This window comes from Benincasa hispida, chromosome 1, assembly GCF_027475165.1.
Source record: "Benincasa hispida cultivar pf3 chromosome 1, pf3_genome.v1.1, whole genome shotgun sequence".
NCBI classification, from domain to species: domain Eukaryota; kingdom Viridiplantae; phylum Streptophyta; class Magnoliopsida; order Cucurbitales; family Cucurbitaceae; genus Benincasa; species Benincasa hispida.
The window spans coordinates 60081184-60100650 of record NC_143478.1 but is presented as its reverse complement, the minus strand read 5'-3'; the positions used below and the strand labels follow the sequence as shown (position 1 = coordinate 60100650).

Here is a 19467-nt window from a genome sequence, read left to right as displayed (position 1 = left end):
GGTAAAGTGTGTTGAAAATTTATACTTTATGGGATGAAACTGATTATGGTTTATGTTTTAGGCTTTGGATTAAGAAGTTTGATAAATAAAGGGACGAAATCATTTGGATTTACTCTAAAGTAAGTGATTCACTACTGGTTTGCACTTGAACCCAAGTTGATGTTAAGACTGTGATTGCACTGAAAGCATGATTTTATTTTGATGGGTTGAATTGCTATGACTTGCTACATTGGACTATTGAGGGTGTTCTGGAAACTTGTGTTTGAAGAAGATCCTTGAGCGGAAGAGGATTGTCCAAATTCCATTTTGATTGAAAATTAAATTTACAGTAAACATACAAGATATACGTTTAATATAAATTACAACACGTTAGATAGAAAAAAAGGTTCAAAATACATTACCTTTGAAGATATTTTCTCTTCACGTAACTCCCTCGTACAATCACGAACTCAGCAAGTCTTGAAAACCTTCTTTAAGAACTTCTCGAACCAAAAAGATTGGACACTACCACAGTGAGCCTTTGGTATTCTCACCAAATAGATTGGACACTACCAAAGTGAGCCTTTGGTATTCTCAGGGTGAGAACCCAGGAGTGGTGAGCTCTGACTATTTTGGTTGGAGGGATTGTTTAAGTTTGGAGGAAGAATAAGATTGAAGCACACATAAGGATTTTGTAAAAAACTCAGTCACATAGACAATGCCTTCAATCGTTCAAACGTTGAGAAAGAAGAAGAAAACTAATTTTCTTTTATTCCTCTTGGCACAAAATCAATAATCACCCACTAAGATAATTGGAGAGAAAATAGAGGAAGTTATTATTCAAAATAATAAAATAATATAAATAAATATGATAACTAACTTATCATATTATATTTATATTCAACTATATGTTATATCAAATATAACATATAACCTATAGTTTTAATATTGTATCATATACAATATAAACTATAGTTTATTTTCTCTGTTTTATGACATTTAATATAAATTATATTTACATTAAATTTAACAATTATGAATCATATTCATAGAAAATATATTTGAATCTCATTCAAATATTTATTTCCTTCAATTAAACTATAATGTATCAAATACACTATAACAATTATATCATATATAATTGAAACAAATATATAATTAAATTCCCTCTTATTAATTTGAACAATTCAAATTAACCCAAAAACTTAATTTTAACTAAATTCTTTTGAACTACCAAAGAGACCTTATGGACCTGTTGCTTGAAGCTCCAACGGTATATGAATAATTAATTAAACTCTTTAATTACATCATCCACCATCCTTTAACTGTCGGACACTCTATTAAAGACGACAACTGCACTCTTTGTACTACAAATATATTTTTGTGTCTATTGGATATAACCAATTAACAATACAATGACCCTTCACAAATTGCTCGTAAGTACAGCTGGACCAAATTATCATTTTGCCCCTGTAATTACATCTAACTATTTAAGTACCATTGATCCTTCTAATGAATAATAGATCATAGTCCTACTATAAATAAACCCCTCTTAGTCCAGGAGAGGGTGTGGCGCCACATTGTTCAAGACCCAGAATCAACCCTTAAGGGAGAAATTTATCTACTTACCTCTGCTTCGGGGAAGGAGTGAATTCCATCTTGTGTAGCTGTGTTTCCAGCTCCCCAATCAGACGAATTCCCAAAATGGTATGCTTGTTGAGTCGGTGATCTGGCCACTCTCACCCATCCAAATCAAATGACCGCCCTCATAGGCAGAAGTTCACAACTCACTCAGGATTCGGTCATGTTACCTAAGGTCATCCTGGTGAAATAAGAGTCTATTATGAACGGTGTTATACAATGAGACTAAACATTTCGTGGTCCGGTCTTATACAAACTCATTTGTATAAAATATCCTCTCTCGCATGTCTAATACATGAATGATCAGGATTAGATAATTTGTAGCACTTTACAAGAATTGTAACACTTACAAAGCGGGCCATACTCGTAGTGTCACCAGGATTAGATACCCAACCTTGTCCATATATTACAGACTCTTATTTCACATTTAGGTTATCACTTAAACATGAACCACCTGTATGTCTCTACATACATGTTTAAGTTACAACGATAACCTTGGATGTTTGTGTTTGTGGTTAATGCATCCAAAATATCACATATTTTATAGACAAAGTGAATAAATATATCATATATTATTAATCACATAAAGAGTTTGTTCATACAATGTTTACAAACTATAGGATCCTACGAGATTTAGAGCATCAACCCCAACAATGTTTGTTACGGTAAATATGATATTATGTGAATGATTTCTACGTTTGAATGATTGATAGACTGTTGAGACTGTTTTAGAAATCTTGAGTGAGTATGTTTTAAGATTATGATTACATGCTTATGACTATGTTAGACCGATGGTAATTGTTAGCATTCCTAATGAGCTGTGTACATCCCCTGTGTATGTTTTGGTGTCCTTACAGGATCACCACTTATATTTATGATTTTTTGTGACTCTTCGGAGCAACTACCTATGAAATGGTGCCTTCAGGTTCGCCCCTTATGCCTATGCTTATGTCTATGCCGGGATGCACACATTTGTCTTGTTAGGAAGACTAACCTGTACACCTAGTGGGCCTAGTAGTGAGTTGCTTACTGAGTATTTTTATACTCGATATTTTCTCTACATGTTTTCTTTTCTAGGTAGAGGTAAAGATAGATCGGCGAATGACAAGAAGAATCCATGACAAAGGCATTGGGACTTGACATCGCTTCCGCACATGATTTTCTCAAAGTGTTATGTTTTGTTTTAGAGTCAAATATTTAAATTATTCGATGGTTTTAGTAAGTTATTTATTTAATTTATTTTGAAGTGGATTATGGGTACTTCGAACAATGTTTTTATTTTATTATTTTAAAGCTTTATTTAATGAAAATTTTTATTTCTTTTATTGGATTTTTCTTCTCGAAATATGTCTTCTAGCTTATGCATGTAATGGCGTCCTTGAACTATATTAAGAAGTCGAGTCGTTACAAAAGGTATACTTTATAATAAGTTTAATTTATTTTCTTAAATATAAATTAATATAAATTAGAAGAAGAAGAGGAAGAGGAAGAGGAAGAGGAAGATTGTGATAACATTTTATGGAAAATTTATAGTTAAATCACAAAATCAATCATTGTAATTTGGTTATATTTTACGAAGGGTTATTTTTATTCACTAGGAAACCTACATATAAGTATTTTAAAACAATATTTTTTAGTACTATCTAAAAAATAATTATTAATGAAAATTTGTTTCAAATTATTTAGGTCAAAATTATTTTATTTTTTATTTTTATTTTTAAAAATTAAATTTATTTTATACACATTTTTTACCATGATTTGTATCTTTTTTTAAATACAATTATTGGATTTTTAGCGAAATTAAAAAAATAAAAACAATTTTTTAAAAGCTATTTTTTTAGTTCTCAAAATTTGTCTTGATTTTAAAATTTTTAATGTGAAAATAGTGTCTGTAGACTTAAATTTAAAAAATAAAATTCATTAACAAAATGGTTATCAAAGATATATTAGAAAATCAATCCAAACATACCTAATGGATGTATCAATGGCCTACCTATTCTTACCATTTTACAACAACACATTTAAAGATTTTTGAATCGTAAGACCTAAGTGAAATTAAACTCAAATTATAGTGTTACATTTAAAACCACTGGATCGAACTAAAATCGAGTTTGATAATTTATTTAGAAGAAACTGGAATATTGTTGTAATTGCACTGAACAAATGGTGCGAGTGAGTGAGAGACGTTGTGTGATTTATCTAGAATCTGTTTATAATTATCGAGCAAACAGCAACACGTGGCGGACGATAATTGGGCGGCCCCAAATTTATCCTTATTATAATTTGTATACTAATTAAATTATTTAAGGGATAATGCCACGTCAAGGTCCGTAAAAGACAACGAGCCCCATCTCCACGCAAAGTGGGTATTCGCGGACGAACTCTGACGGAGAACGGAACGGAATATTCTGCCGTCGATGGTCCGTTTCCAAAAATGACGCACATTTTCCCGAAAACTATATATACTTACCTTTGTTCCCAATTCGTGCCCTAAAAACTCTGATTTCTCCTACTCTTAGCCGCAACATGCTAAACACTCCCGTTTCCCCTCATATTCCCTTCGTTTTCTCCCACCTAATTCACTTTTCTTCACTCACTCTCCGATCCGACTCTCTCCAGTAAGATCTTCAAATGTTCTTCTCTGTGTACAGATTGCTATCTTCTTTCCACGGAGTTTTAGGATCATTGGAAATGTTTGGCGGCTGCGGTGAATCGTCTTCTGTTTTTACTTCAGTTGTGTTAGGGCTCCGGCGATGGATGCTCTAGAATTGACTTATCCGGTTGATGTGGTTGTGCCGAAGCTCATGGGACCAGATGGCTCTGTTAGAACCGAGGTAACAATCGAGGAGGTTGAGTTGTGCGAGGTGGATCGCGGTTCTGCTCCTTCTAGCTATTCATTTCAGCATTTCAGCTCGTACGGTAGTCTAAAAGGTGGAATAGCCTCACTTTTTTCTATTATACTGCTGTTTAATTTTAGATTTGTTGCTGGTTTTGTGTTTTTACATGCATGCGATAGCATATTTATCTTCTCGCGTTCCAATTGGCCACTACCTAGGTTTTGGGAACTGCTGATTGTTTCGTGAAAGAGATGGCAGTGAATATAGTGCTTGGAGTTTCACGCATTGGTTGTGGATGGACTGTTTGTATGCAATAGGATGAAACTTATAGATAGATTTGTGTCACTTATTGTTGAAAACCAATGAGTTTCTGTAGCCTTATGAAGACAGTCGCCACTTTTGTTTTACCTTTTTCAATAAATGTGTTCCAGCAGATTTTGCCAATTAAAGTGCTTTTTATTAACCCTAGGCGTTTGGAGGATGTCTTATCCTCTCTTTTGTTCTCTGTCATTATCAATGAAAGATTCCTTTTATTAAACATGTTCCAGTGGATTTGAAGTGAGGTTGACTTAGGATTCAGCATGCAGTTTACGAAAACCGTGGCAGCCATTTGTGCTTGTATTTTGTTACTTCGAAGGGGCAATATGATAAAGGGAAAATTTTGCTCCTGGGATGTCGTAGTAGAAAGATCATATATTTTGCAAAAGGAGAAATATTGTCTTTATTTTTCTCATTCCTTCGTTGTATGGTGTTAGATGATATAATTAGATTTGCCTTCACCCTTAAGCTTAAGCTTTTGAGTCAATCAGTGATTTAAGATGATATCAGAGCAGATGGTCCAAGAAGGTTTTGTGTTCAAACCCTTGTAATGTTGTTTCCTCCCCCATTAATATTGATTTCCACTTGTTTGGCTCTTCTATATATTTCAAGCCCACAAGTGAGGGGGAGTGTTAGATGATATAATTAAATTTACCTTCAACTATAAGCTTAAGTTCTTGGGTCAATCGGTGGTTTAAGAGATGGTTTATATCGTGTGAAATTCTAAATTATGGAATAAGGTCTATATGGTGAATTTGGAAAATCTTGAAGAAAAGATTGCAACTTTATTAACATACTTCTATAGATGAATGATGTTGGTTGCTGGGTCTAGTTGCTGTATCTGTGAAAGCATTGTCATATATTTATAATATTTAGACTTTGTAAGTGTTATATTTTCCCTCTTGGCCACATATAATCCATGTTATTTCACTTTGAGTTGACTTTTACAGAATTTATGTTTTCACGATTCTCTGGCATCTCATACCCTTTGTTTGTCATTTTTTTCTTTCATCATTTTCCATAGTTTGATGATCTAATGGTCTATAAATGTTGGTATGCCAGCTGGGACAAGCTCTATCAATGACTTGGGTTCTGTTTCCTTGGATAAGATCCTTGATGGAGCAGTATCTAAGGATGGTGAAGTTACATCTGAAGATTTTGAAAGTAGGACCAAAAGAAGTCATTTGTCCACTTCAAGTCCGGGAGTATATCCACGTAAATCATTAAAGGTGTCAAGGAGTAGTAGTAGTACTTTATGTTCTAAGAGGCCACGTGTGGTTCAATTGGATGATTCTTTATTCTTAAATGGGGCTGATGACGTAAAGGATATGTCAGATAAGCTTGGATCATATCTTAAAAAGTGCAACTCTCATGGTAATGTACACCAGCTCCAATTTAATGATATAAACTTTCATCTTTTGCTATCAATTAAACTGTTCTTTTCAGATCCAAATGGCTGTGTTTTCCAATGCAGTCCATCCCTTACATCTTTTCAGATATCAAAAGATAACTTCTATCGATAAAATGAGTTGATTATTCTGCAAGAAATCTGATTTCAATTATAATATAAAGTGAAAGACAATCCAAAACGTTTAGCTATAACTCCAAGTAAACAAACCCATGATCTGTGTACTGTCCTCAATTGTAGGAACGGATTGAATCTAAAAATTAAGTACACCCCTCAGTTGTTTAAAATTATGATATGCTTGTTTTTAAATTTGAATGTTTGTTGTTTTGTAAGATGTATGAGCAGAGGACCATGAAAAGCAATTCAGTGAACTTTGCCCTCCATTTGATCATGTTGTGGTTTTTTTCTTCTTCGTCCATTTATTTGAATATTGTGTTTCTTTCATTTGTTGTAAAGTTGTGAGAGAGGAGGATATTTGGGAAAAATTTTGTCATTATCTCATCTGTAAGAGGATTTTTTTAATTAGTAAGGCTATTAATTAATTAATCTAATGCATCACATGCTTTCTCTTTGTAAAGTTAAAAAATCTTCTATTTCATGTTTTTTTGACTTGATGTATTGAGAAACTGGTGCCACAATGGTCATTCAACCCGTTTATATACACAAAATGAGCAATATTTGTTGCATTTATGTGATTAAGTTAGGATATCATTTTGCAATTTCTATAGTATATTTCTATGCTTTAGTAGTGTAAGTTGATGGGAAATCAGAAATTTACTGAAGCTAGTTTACTGATATACCCAAAATAAAAATAAAAAAAACAGAGAAAACTCAATCGCTGAAACAAAAGAGTAGCCTAAGCAGCAAGCGGGGCGATAAGAGAAATCTCAAAGTCTCATTGAAGACCAAATTTGATTCACTCTCTACACATGTTGGAAATGGCTCAGCTGCAGCAGGGAGCAGTTTTTTTGGTATGATGATGATGTGAATTATTAATTGATTTGCTCAGAAACTTGCATTATTTAGTTATATGGTTTTTTGAGGTGCTTTTAACATGTATTGAAGATGGCCTCCACTGGATAATGCAGATGTTTTAAATTGCTATGGTAAAGATATTATTGGTTTGTTGTGAGGAAAATTTGTCATTATTGTCACAGAACCTAAATGGATGGATAACTGAACTATAACCAAATCAAGATAGTTCTAATTCTGTTGAGTATGTGTTGGTTTGCATGTTATTTGAATATAGCTCTTGTAAAGATATGAGCTGACCTTTTAATTAAGATATCTATGGACAGATATAATCACATGAGTAGCCTTTGTAATAAACCATTTGTATTCAACTTCCCACATGGCAACTGACCGTCTATCTAATGAAAAGATAGAATGCAGAACTCTCTTAAAGCACCTATTTTATTTTGTCTTCCAACAAGAGTTGTAGGTTGAGTATATCTTGCTCTACAAAAATGATATGCATCCCATGAAACAGTCCTTTGATTTTCTTTTTCTTCCATCACTCTAGGTCATAACTGTGCCTTATTTTCAGTTTTGCAAGTAGTTTATTTGTTTAAATTCATTAGTTGTTACGACACAAGTAAAGAAACAAGCCACTACTTTAAAATTTATTAATAATAAAGCTTCTATTGGTTTTTACTTTTGTGCACCTTACTTCGCATTACAAACATACAACCACTTATGGACCTTGTGAAATTTTGTACAGGATTATATGGGCTGAAATCGGATGTTCAGGATTTTACAAAGCTTGCGGATGATCCACCACTGAATGATCTTCTTGATGGTAGTTATGACTGTGCTAATTTAAGTAAAGACAAAGGTAAAAAAGACACAAATGTAAATGAATGTTTTCTGCAGTCAATTAGAAAAGCTTGTTCTGTTCTTCAGCTCCCATTGCCTGTCCGCCCACAAAATATGGCCGAGTCAGAGAGTTGGTCTAACAGCAAGCCATCCACAAGTGTAGTAAGTTCTGTTTCAAGCATAGAAGAACGGGTGAATTTTGATGTAAAAGGAAGAACTAGTGCAGCCGAGTCACCTTCATTAAACAAGGTCAGTTAGTAAGAATTTGACTGTTTCTCTCTCCCGTCAGCTGTACCCGTGTACTTGCACTCAAACCCAAATACTCAGTGTACCATCGTGTTTGTTGGTTTAAACTTTTTGATCTATACGCTGACCATATATTTTTATTAAGTTGCTTCAAATTATTTTGACATCTCTTTAGTTATTTGAGATCTGTCTACAACCTGATGGAATCTGTTTTTGCTGATTCTCTTTGTTGCGGCAATTGCTGTGGCAAAAGTGTCAAATCTTTATCGGGAGGATTCTCACTAGTGTTTTGAATTTTAATATAAATTACGGAGCTCTTTTTCCATAATTACGTTCATATTTAGACCTCAATTTCTTTTTCCATGAAGGTGCAAGATGTCTGCAGCAAATCTGAACCTTTGACCCATGCGCTTGGATTTAAACTGCACAAACCTGATGATATGTTTGTGAAATTGGGTCTTCCTCTACCAAAGGACTTGGAATCTTTGCTTCAGGATGCCGGCAAGTCCTCTGTATCTTCAAAGAATGCAACAGATTTACGTTCAGCAAAGCAACAATCTCGTCGAACGATGTTGCAACCATTTCCATGGTCACATTCTTTTAATGGGCACTCTAAAGCAAATTCTGATTCATCCAAGTTCTCTGCAAATAGGACCACGTGTCCTGGTAGGTGGTGGCGAGTTGGAAACTTTTCTAATATCCCCAGTGCTTCTGCTGATTGTTTTACGAAAGACTTGGAATCATTAACTTTTAACCAGAGTTTATTTCCTTCAACATTGAGAGTTGTTGGTCCTGATGATGGTGGGTCCTCTGTGTCCGTTAATCATCATCAATGTGGATGGGATTCCCTGTCTTCTGCAACTTGTTCGAAAACTTCCTCTGTGCTTGTGGGTAAGGATTTATTGGAAGGCATTTATGTGCGTGATTGAGATCAATATTCTCCTTGGAACATTCTGCTATTATTATTCATTTTACTTAAATTGTGACGTTGCTTTTGGTCTACATACAGAATCTCGAGGGAAGATGAATCATGAGGCAAAGGGTATGAGTTTTAACTACCTTAACTGTCGTGATACCTTTGTATATATGATAGCTGTGGGTGGGGCTAATACTTGCGTGCAGCCCTTCTTTTTTAGCTCTAATATTCATTATGGAGTAAATATGGGAACCATTGGAATACTTTGTGTATTTTGTTATTGAACTCCTTATTTTTCTTCTATGAATTATTTGAATCTATTCTTGAAATTTTTTTAAGTTAGTAGTTAAGATCCAATAAATTTTTAAAAGTTAAAACTCTATCGATAATGACTTTCCAATGGCCTCTTAAGAAATTTTCAGTTTGCCAATCCCTCTTAGACCTTTTTTATGGAATACCAACAACCCTACAGCAAGGAGTCTAATGGGTTATTTTCTCTGAAGGAACCAAGAAGAACCCATTGAATTATTGAGGAGCTGAGGGAGAGAGATTGATCTTGAGGGAGAAAAGGAAGAGAGAGAAGAGAGAAATGAGGAAGAGAAGTCCTCAAGGAGTAATCCGGGTATTTAGTTTCAAATGAAAAGTTTTTCAGAAGTTCAGTGGTTGAAGAAAGTGCTTTGCTAGTTTGAAAATTTTTGTAGGAAGGGAAAAGTCTACTGTGTAAAACATCTAAATAATGTCCTTGGCATTTACAAATTCAGAAATGTTTAAAAGTTGGATTCTTAATTTCCCGAAAGAACTGCAGACTTTTGGGTTTATTTAAGTGCTGTCGCGTGGACGAATCAGCTATAATATCCATGTTTCTCAGAGATTAGCCACCCTTCCTCTAATTTGTTCATTACAAACTTTCTAATATTAAGGAGTCGAGTGTTGCTACTTCATATTTCTTGCCGTGTCTTGAGAAATTTTGTATGTCATTTGCATGCAACTAAACTCCTTTTGAATTCTTTTGTCTTCTGTTATTGGTATTGCTTCTCGACAGAGCACTGCCCAAGAGTAATGGCTGCTGCTCAAACTCTGTTCGATATTGCAACAACTTCTGCATTGAGGCAAAGCATAGATGGGATAGTAAGGTGGCCAAAAAAGCCTTCACAAAAGTCCATGAAAGCTCGCAAGTTGAAATCAGAGGAAACTGAAGAATTATATACCACACCAACTACACACGGATTATGGTCCAATAATTCGTTCAAGAACGAGGGCCATCAAACACATTCCTCAAAGAAGCCAAAGCTGGGAACAACAACAGAGAGCAGAAGAGACATTGCTCAAGCAAATTGTAGACGAGGGCCATTGAATTGGGCTACACCCAGATCAAGTAGATCTTCGCCCAGTAAATTCATTAAAGATTCGGTTTCAGACGCTAAACATTCAACCGCAGGTGCCGTAAAACAATCGTCTATGATGCCTCCTCCAGCAACAAGTCTTTTGTGCAAGGCTAGCAGCGAGGGTCAACAAAAGACACGAAAGTTAATGCTCATGGATTGGAAAAGAGGTGGAGGCGCAGGTTAGATTGATGAATAAACTCTAGTTTTTGTATCCAATTCCCAACAAAATGCTGTTAATTAAATTAGAATCACTACTTTGGAATAGTAGTGGCTAAACTGGTTGGTTAGCTGGTTGGTTGGCTGTACATAATATTGTTGTAAGTGGTGGATTGATGATTGTAATTGTCCGTCCTGAAAAGCGACACACGCTTTCTAATTGTTGTAACATCAACTTCATTCCAGAACGCAGTAGCAAATTCCTTTGCTACTGTGTGAAAAGTATTTGACGACGCAATAGAAATTTTTAGTTCTTATTACTATTTGATTATATACCCTTTCTCTGTCCTCGCAACCATTTTCCTCCCCATCTTTTTTGTTTTTTTTTTTTCTTTTGTCTTGTCACATCCCTCTACTCTAATAGGACCAGAAAGTTCGAGTTCTTTCTGTTCTTAGTGCCGAAGACAAGGTTAAAGCAGGGGAGGCAGAAACAGAGACGACAACAGACTGCTATTCTTGTAGTTATCGCTGTCACTTTCGAGTCTTTTTTGATTGTTTTCGCCAAGTTTGTCCTGTTTCTCTATGAACTTCAAGGAAGACGAGGAACATTAATTGTTCTTGTGAATGAGCATCCCTTCCCTCCACATATTTTCCCACTTGCTCAAATTATACTTTTAAGGGCATGCTCGTCGTGAAGGATAGAAGTTTAAGTCACTCCCACTCCTTATTGATTATACGACTAAAAATCTTTCACAACTCCATGACTAATTTTCTAGATTTAACAATTCTTAAATTAAAAAATTTCACTCATTGCTCCAAACATAACTTATCTTACAAATTTTCTTCTTTGAACTTTTTTAAATTCCAAATCTACTAGACACAAATACAAAATCAAATGTTTTGGATTCTACTAGAAATATAATTTAAATTTAGATCTAATAGATTAATTAATTTATATATATAAAAAATCAACTCATGATTTATTTAATACAAAATAAAAAATTTAGGAACGTTTGAACATTTTTAAAAGTTGATCGTATAGTTACAAACTTCAAGTTTGGGACTATCCTTGTATGGTTATAAATCTGGTGTTATTAATATGAAATTAGTTGAGATGTCTAAAAATAGTTGAAAAATTTCTAATACGTATAAATATAATCAAATTGATTTGATCTCCAACATTAATTAAAGTATTAGTAGTAATAAAGGAAAATTGACATGGGGATGTCGGTAAGTTTGACGAAGTGCCACCAATGCTATTGATCTCTCTACACATTCCTAATCGAGTAGCCTATTTTACTGTCACATTGATGCATTTATTATAGTTTTTAAAGTTAGATGGAAATGCATGGACAAAAATATTGTGTTAGGTTTTGACAAACTATTAGAAAAGTGGTTGTTCTACCTTAGAAAGATTTAAGGAAGTAATGAGTTCCAAGCACAAGAATATGTAACTTTAGTTTCAAATCGTCCTAATTAGGAACACTTTAAGTTTGGATATTTTAACTCTAATTAAATTCTCTTCATGTATTCTCTGGCTTGAGAGTGAAAAAAGAGTATGAGTGATACAAAAGTTTTGAGAGTGTCTCTTGTAATTGAGATCGGGGAAAGAATTATTCTACGTGATTGTAACAGATTTTCATATAGTGGATTCTTTTTTGGTAGGTTGTGGTTTTTTTATAGGTTGGGAGTTTTTCACGTAAATTCTTATTTCTAATTTTGTTGTTTTCTTTTAATTTCTATATTATTTTTCTATTTATTTCTACCATAGAAGTTGAGAGGGTTTTTTTTTTTTTTTTCAACAAGTGGTATCATAGTTTTAGGCTTTTAGTTTCTTAAATTTCTAAGCATGCTCTGTAATTGTAGCATTATTTGGGCTTCCACATCAGAATTTTTTTTTTGACATGTGCTACAGTATTGTGAATATTGTGGGTTATTTTCTATTTGTTGATTTGTTAGAAGTTTGAGCAAATGTGTCAAGCTTTATGAGTTCAGTAAAGTTTGATGTGGACAAATTTGATGGAATGATCAACTTTGGCTTGGGGAAGTGTGAGTCAAGAATGTGGTAGTACAATATGGGTTATACAAGTGCAAGTTAAACAATGATGGTGGTCCAATTGGAGTCAAAGGGTGATTCTAGCAGAAGTTCAAAAAAGAAAATTTGCGAGCAAAAGATGAACTGTTGGGAATGTTAATAGTATGGGCATGTGAAAACTAGAGTATGTCTCTCAAAGGGTTCTGAATCAGATGCTGACATTACCTCTCTCGTCATGGGAGACGAAGACATCCTCTGAAGAAGACATAATTCATCTGTATAGTATGTCCGCTTTACCATGATAAATGATGTGATGTTAGTTGTTTCACAAGTTTGCACAAGGGCATCACCTTGCAATACAAGATGTGTGGTGGAAGTTATATTGATGGAATAACTTCGAGTGAGCCAAGAAAGTGAAAATCGCACCACAAAATTTAGTAAGGTTTTATCGACATGTGATTGAAAGAAAAATCTTAGGAGGTGACATGCCAAGTAGTGTACTCTTTATGGTGGAGCAGGATATAGTTCTCTAAGTTGAGAATTATGATTGTGGATAAAGACAATAAACACAACAAGAGTAGTAGATTCTTTTAATATCTTGCCAAGGTGAAATGTTGAATTCTCGGTAAAATATTAAAAGAATGGTTGTCCCATATTAAAAAAGTTCAAAGAAATGATGATCTTCAAACATTATAAAATTTGAGTATGTGACTTTGATTTCAAAATATCATAGTTAGAAGCACTTTAAGTTTCGGTGTGCTAACTGATATAGTTAAATGCCCTTTATGTATTCTCTAGTAAGAGCGAAATAGGGGGATAATATAAAATACTTTGAGAGAGTGCTCTTATAATTTAGATTGTAGAGAAAATTGTTGTGAGTGATTGTAATAGTTAACTGTGATTTTTCTCTAAATTGAGAGTTTTTCGCATCAATTATTTTATTGTTTGCTTTTAATTTATTTGTTATTTCTCTACTTATTTCTACGGTAGAAGTGGGAAGATTTACCCAACATATTAAAGTGACAAAATAAGGAGTTTAGACTCTGAATTCTGTTATGTTCTTGTAAAAACTCCTAAGCATTGTAATGGAATGCAATAATAATGATAATAACTCAATTAGTTGTTAACCGCTTTAGATCAAATTATAAGTTCAGTTCAACTTTGAAATTTGTTGTAAGAGTTGAAATATATCTTCAGAATCATCTATCTTTATAGATTCCATCAAATAGTTATTTCATATTATGACATGTGATAAATTATTCTTATTTATTTATTGAAATATTTTAATTATTTTTTTATTATGAATGATGGAAGACACATATAGATGAGGGTATCTCGAGATGCACTCAATATAGAAAATTCCAAGATTTAAAAATTAATCAATCTATTAAATATAAAATTAAAATTTATGTCTGATAATCTAAACTTTTAATTTTGTGTGGAGTAGATTCATGGAATTAAAAAAAAAACCCTCAAAATTCAATGATTAAATGTATATATATACCGTTTTAAAGAGTATATATACGAAATAGATTCAAACCCACAAAATTTGTAATTCTAACCAAAAGATTATTATATTAGACAAGATTTGGAATTGAAAATGAAAGAGACCAAAGCAAATGTTATTACGTATACAACAAACACAAAGCAATGAATGATATACACTCATATTTTTTTTTTTTTTTTTAAAATCCCTTTCAAAATCAAAACGCAGCTTCTTCAAAAAATATACACAAGAACAGTAAGAAGAAGAAGAAGAATGAAATTCAAATTCTAAGAAAACATTTGATCCAAAAGCAAAACCAGAGCCATAGCCAATCCAGGATCAAACCCAGGAAGAATCACCAGAAGAAAAACCTCCGCCCCAAAACAAACGCCGCCGTTCACCGCCTCTTTCCTCTTCACCTCCGCCACCACTCTCCTCGACGCGTCCAACACCTTGCACGACCGGTGCCCGTACGAACCTTCCACACTGTACGCATGCTTTTTCTCCGAGATTCTGTAATCGTATACGTACGCAAGCACTTTCGTATTCGGAGCGACATGTAGTATGTTCATATTCTTCCTCACTCGACATATCGGTTTCTTTCTTGCCCTAGTTTCTCCTTCTACTTCCCCTTCGTACACGCACCAGTTCTCTCCTAGTCCTAGCTTCTGATTAACCAAATCATACACAAATTAGACTCCAATCCGCTAGAAATTACAGCCAAATAAATCAAAGCGAGTACAACATTTAGGTCAATTTCATCGGAAAGCCAAAATTAAGGAGGAAATTGTTAACTGACCTTGGAGCGGCACATTGTGAGGACGGATTCTCCGAGGCCGTCCATCAGAATGATTTCCTCTGGCCGTTCGGTGTAGTTATCGACTCTGTATACGATATTTCCGTTACGATCGATTACTGTGAAGCCGTTGCAGGTGAGTAACAGTGACTTCCTCCATACCGTCAGTGAGACAGACGGGCCAGAACCGGCGCCGCCTCTCTCGACGTCCTCCGGCGGCTGGGATTCCTGGTGAACTGCTCCGGATGAAGATTTGAAGAAGAGCATCTTAATTCGTTTTGGTGTTGTTGAATGAGGATTTTGTTTTAGAATTTTGGAGAGCGTTAAGCGGTGGAGGAAGAAGTAAGAAGATATTTATATTATAGACTCTCTCATTATCGGACGGAACTTCGATCCTCCATGAAAACGATGACTCTGCCTCACTAGCGTAGGTTCCACATTTTTTTATTAATATTATGAGCTATAAATTTATTTGTTATTTTTTTATTTGTTTAGTCTCGAAGAATTCCAACCACGAATATGGTGATATCAATTGAACTATCCTCAATTTGATATAAATTTATTTCTAAAATAAAAAAGTTAAAATACTATATTAATTTTTTTTCTTTATTGCAAATTCTCGGATCAAGATAAAAAATGAAAATAACTTTAAACGTTTACTTGTCAAAATAAATATTTAAAAATTTTGAAGTCCATGATGAAAAACATTTTAAAGTTCTAGACGAGTGTGTTTGATTAGTGATCTGACAACAAATTTGTAAATTAATAATAATAAAAAAAGTTGTATTTCAATGTTCTAATTATGTATTTGGAAGTAAATTTAAAGCTATATCCTAATTTAAATAATAGTTTAAAATATGTTTGAAAATATTTTAAAAAAATATTTATATGTATTTTGGACATCACTAATATTTATGCATTACATTAAATTATCTAATGATAATTTAACATGGGTTAATTGTTTTAAATTTTTTTTTTTCTGAAATAGTTTAATTTTTTTTTGTAGCGATCACTAATGCATCAAGACACACTCAAGTATTATCCATATATAAACTATAAAAATAGTTGTAGTTTCCAACTCAAATATTAGCTTGAGTATCAACTATTATTAATTAATTTATTAACATATCTTATATTATAAATGTTATATAATTATAATTGGTTGAAATATCATTTTGATACCTATAATTTAAGTTCCATTGTATTTATTCCACATACTTTCTATGGTCAAATTTTAGTTATTGTATTATAGTCCATAAATCTTATTTAGTCTTTATACTTTCAACAAACCTTAAGTATAGTCCTTCTGAATTAATTTTTATCAAAATTGAATAATAATGTTTGTACGAGAAAAGATACTATATGATATATTTTTACAATTTATAAATGAAGTGTTAAAAAAGATATTTATTTTTATAAAAAACAAAAACTAAATGCAAGGACTAATTTTAAAATTTATTAAAAAATCAGGGGCTAAAATTAAATGCCCATAAATTAAGATAGTATTCTACCATTATTATTTCAATTTAACAAAAATAAAAAGAAAAAAAATACACTATTAAGTCAATAAGTTTTGAGTTTGGTTCTATCTATGTAGCTTAGTTTTTAAATATGGCAATTTAACTCCTGAGCTTTGAGTTTAACAACACTTTTAGTCACTCTGTTAAATTTACTGTTAATGCAAGTAAAAAGCTAGCATGATACCTACTTTTTATTTAAAATATATAGTTTTATAAATTTTGTATAATACAAAAGAATGTTTTTTTTTTTTTCATTTTTTTAAAATAAAAAAATATTTTTTAAAACATATTTTCCCTCCCCCTCCCCTCCTTTTTCCTCTATCAATGGCTGTCATGGCTGTTGATGGTACACAATTGTATCTTTTGTTCCTTTTTTTTTTCCCCTTTATCTTTTTTCTTCTTCTCTTCCCAGAAGAATAGAGGCCTGTTCTAGATTTGGAAGCCTACTACTACTATTTCCTTTTTAATAATTATTATTTTTGTTTGTTTGAAATATATAGAAGCTAAGAAGGAGGAAAGAAAAAAAAAAGAAGAAAAAATAGACGCCAGTAGTTTTCATAATTTTCACTATTTCCACCCCGTCATCTAAAAACGATTTTTATAAGAGAAAAAATTGAATAAAGATGCACCTACTTTTTGTACAGCTCAAACATCCCCCAAAAGAAAAAATGTCATGTAAAAAAGATTAAGTTATTTTTATTTTATTTTTACTATGTAGAGATAAAAAAGTATTGAAAAGCATGAGATCCTGCCTAAGGCATTCAAAAGGAGGATTGAAGTTAATTAGATTAATCAAAAGACCCAAATAAAAGTCTCCAATTTAATCCAACTCAACCTTTAAAATTTGTGTTTGGTTGAGTTAGATTGAGTTGTTGGATTATAATTTTTTTTTTTAATTAAAAATATGTAAATTTATATACAACATGTGACTAATAACTAAGTGACTGTTTGGGGGCACAACATGAGATGACATACCATAGGTTGGTATATCACCTCAATGTTTGGAGGCCCGTTATCCTATCTTACTGATTTTAATTGTTTGTGGGCTCATTTTCGAAATGTGTCTCGCATCTCACCCGTCATTTTTCTTCCATGTATCGTATGTCACCGTTTCTCTCAACCATACTCGATCGTTCATACTTGATCATACTCAATCATGCTTGATCATACTTGATCGTTGATACTTGATATGCTTGAACATACTTGATCATGCTTGAACATACTCGATCATACTCACGTATTTTGCACGTTTTCAATATTTGCATTATTAGTTACCTCATTTATTAAACTGCCCACCAACTTTAGTAATGACTGTTTTGATTGTTTGCTGATTTTATTTCACTTGCATATTTCCACTACTCATTCAACCACTTCGTTAATGACTCAACCAAATTATTAATTGAATTTGAGTTCATTCATGATGTAAACTTAATATTCTGAGGCTTGTCACACTTTTTTTTTTTTTTTTAAATATTTGTTGGGGCTGTTATTAATTTTCAACAATCACTCCTCTCCCTTCACTTTTCCTATATAACAACGTTGGTCATTCTCTATTTGTTGAGAGCCTCCGTCAATCCAATGAGTTATTTAATTTCGGTTTCTCTTTCCCTACTTTCTAGTGTTTGGTTCTGTTTTTTTTTTTTTTTTTTCATATTATTAAGTTTCTAACTTTTGGTTGTTTGGTGGGTGGTAGGGTGCCTCATTGTTTTGATCCGACAACCCGTGGACTCCATCCATATCGTACTTCATAGAAGTAACATAGGTACTTCTCTATTCGAACTAGTTCTCTTCCTACATTATAAGTATTTCTAGATTTTTTTCTAACTTTTTTTTATTGTTTTGTTATGCAGCCCAAACTAATACGGAATATTTATTTAATTCGAGGTTGATGTAGGTTTTTTTTTTTTTTTTTTTTTTTTTTTTTTTTTTGTATTCCCTTACATTCCATTTCAATTGTATTTTTTTGTGTTATTAATTTTGGTGTGTTACTTATACAATGGATATATTACACGGATTGTTTGACATTGGTGTTATTAATTTTTTAATTTTTTTATGAGTACTTGCTTTGTCTTAATTTATTTTTAATATTTACATGCTTCTTAATATTCAAGTTACCTAAGTTACTTTGCAAAAGTGTGAGATTTTTGTTTTTGGAAGATTGAACAATAAAAATACAGCTTAATTAATTAATAAATATAAATATATTACTTAGACTTAATAAATTTTAGTAATTAATATAATCATTTTAAATTATTTTAATATAAAATTGAACTGTATACCATATCTTGAGATTGGAAAGAATAAAAAAATGCAATCAATGTCTTATTCCAAATATGATGGATACAATAATTGGATTATGAGATTTTTTTTTTTTTTTAAATAGTGTTTATACATGCAAATTATTATAGAGTACAAAAACTAAACCAGATAGCACTGACATAACAACTTTGCACACCCAAACACAGATATATGAACTTAGACATCACAAATCTGCACACTCAAACACGGACATATAATGTAACAACTTTGCACACCCAAACACATACATTAGAACTCTCCAGACATCAGAACTCTCCACATTCTATATCATCTCAGTACCCTAAATCTCATAAAACTCAAATGGTAAATACCAAATATCATAACAATTTAAAAAAATATTAAAAATTCACAAATTATCAATACAAAGGAATCAAACTTTAGACAAACTTTAGACAAAGAAAAAAATATAATATAGAAAAAGTTAGAAAAAGACAAACTTTGGATTGGGTTGGATCAACCCAATTTTTTTTAACCAACCCAACAAAAATTAGAAAAAGTTAGATTCAATCCAACTCAAAAACAAAACTAATCCAACCCAGTTCAGGTTATTATTTGAACATCCTTCATATTGCCCCTAATCGACTAATCCTTTCTCATTTTATAAACAAAT

General features: G+C 32.6%; 2 protein-coding genes across 2 annotated transcripts; one reads left to right on the top strand and one right to left on the bottom strand.

Moving 5' to 3' along the window:
- Nucleotides 1-4107: 4107 nt before the first annotated feature.
- On the top strand, nucleotides 4108-11021 carry LOC120082935 (uncharacterized). The gene is made up of 7 exons (XM_039038370.2): nucleotides 4108-4551; nucleotides 5838-6149; nucleotides 7008-7154; nucleotides 7904-8247; nucleotides 8613-9135; nucleotides 9254-9286; nucleotides 10203-11021. The coding sequence occupies exons 1-7, from the start codon at nucleotides 4374-4376 to the stop codon at nucleotides 10727-10729; spliced, it is 2064 nt and encodes a 687-aa protein (XP_038894298.1). The 5' UTR covers nucleotides 4108-4373; the 3' UTR covers nucleotides 10730-11021.
- A 3270-nt stretch (nucleotides 11022-14291) lies between these two features.
- On the bottom strand, nucleotides 14292-15503 carry LOC120087647 (LURP-one-like protein (DUF567)). Its single transcript, XM_039044493.2, has 2 exons — nucleotides 15022-15503; nucleotides 14292-14890 (listed from the first exon to the last, which is right to left on the bottom strand). Exons 1-2 carry the CDS (start codon nucleotides 15283-15285, stop codon nucleotides 14510-14512), a joined length of 645 nt encoding a protein of 214 aa, XP_038900421.1. The 5' UTR covers nucleotides 15286-15503; the 3' UTR covers nucleotides 14292-14509.
- Nucleotides 15504-19467: the final 3964 nt, after the last annotated feature.

Excerpts from the sequence above, each read along its gene's own strand:
- LOC120082935 (XM_039038370.2), top strand. The coding sequence starts at position 4,374 with ATGGATGCTCTAGAATTGACTTATCCGGTTGATGTGGTTGTGCCGAAG. Across the intron at positions 9,136-9,253 it reads AACTTCCTCTGTGCTTGTGG|AATCTCGAGGGAAGATGAAT; the intron begins GTAAGGATTTAT and ends GTCTACATACAG. Across the intron at positions 9,287-10,202 it reads GATGAATCATGAGGCAAAGG|AGCACTGCCCAAGAGTAATG; the intron begins GTATGAGTTTTA and ends GCTTCTCGACAG.
- LOC120087647 (XM_039044493.2), bottom strand. The coding sequence starts at position 15,285 with ATGCTCTTCTTCAAATCTTCATCCGGAGCAGTTCACCAGGAATCCCAG. Across the intron at positions 14,891-15,021 it reads TCACAATGTGCCGCTCCAAG|AAGCTAGGACTAGGAGAGAA; the intron begins GTCAGTTAACAA and ends TTGGTTAATCAG.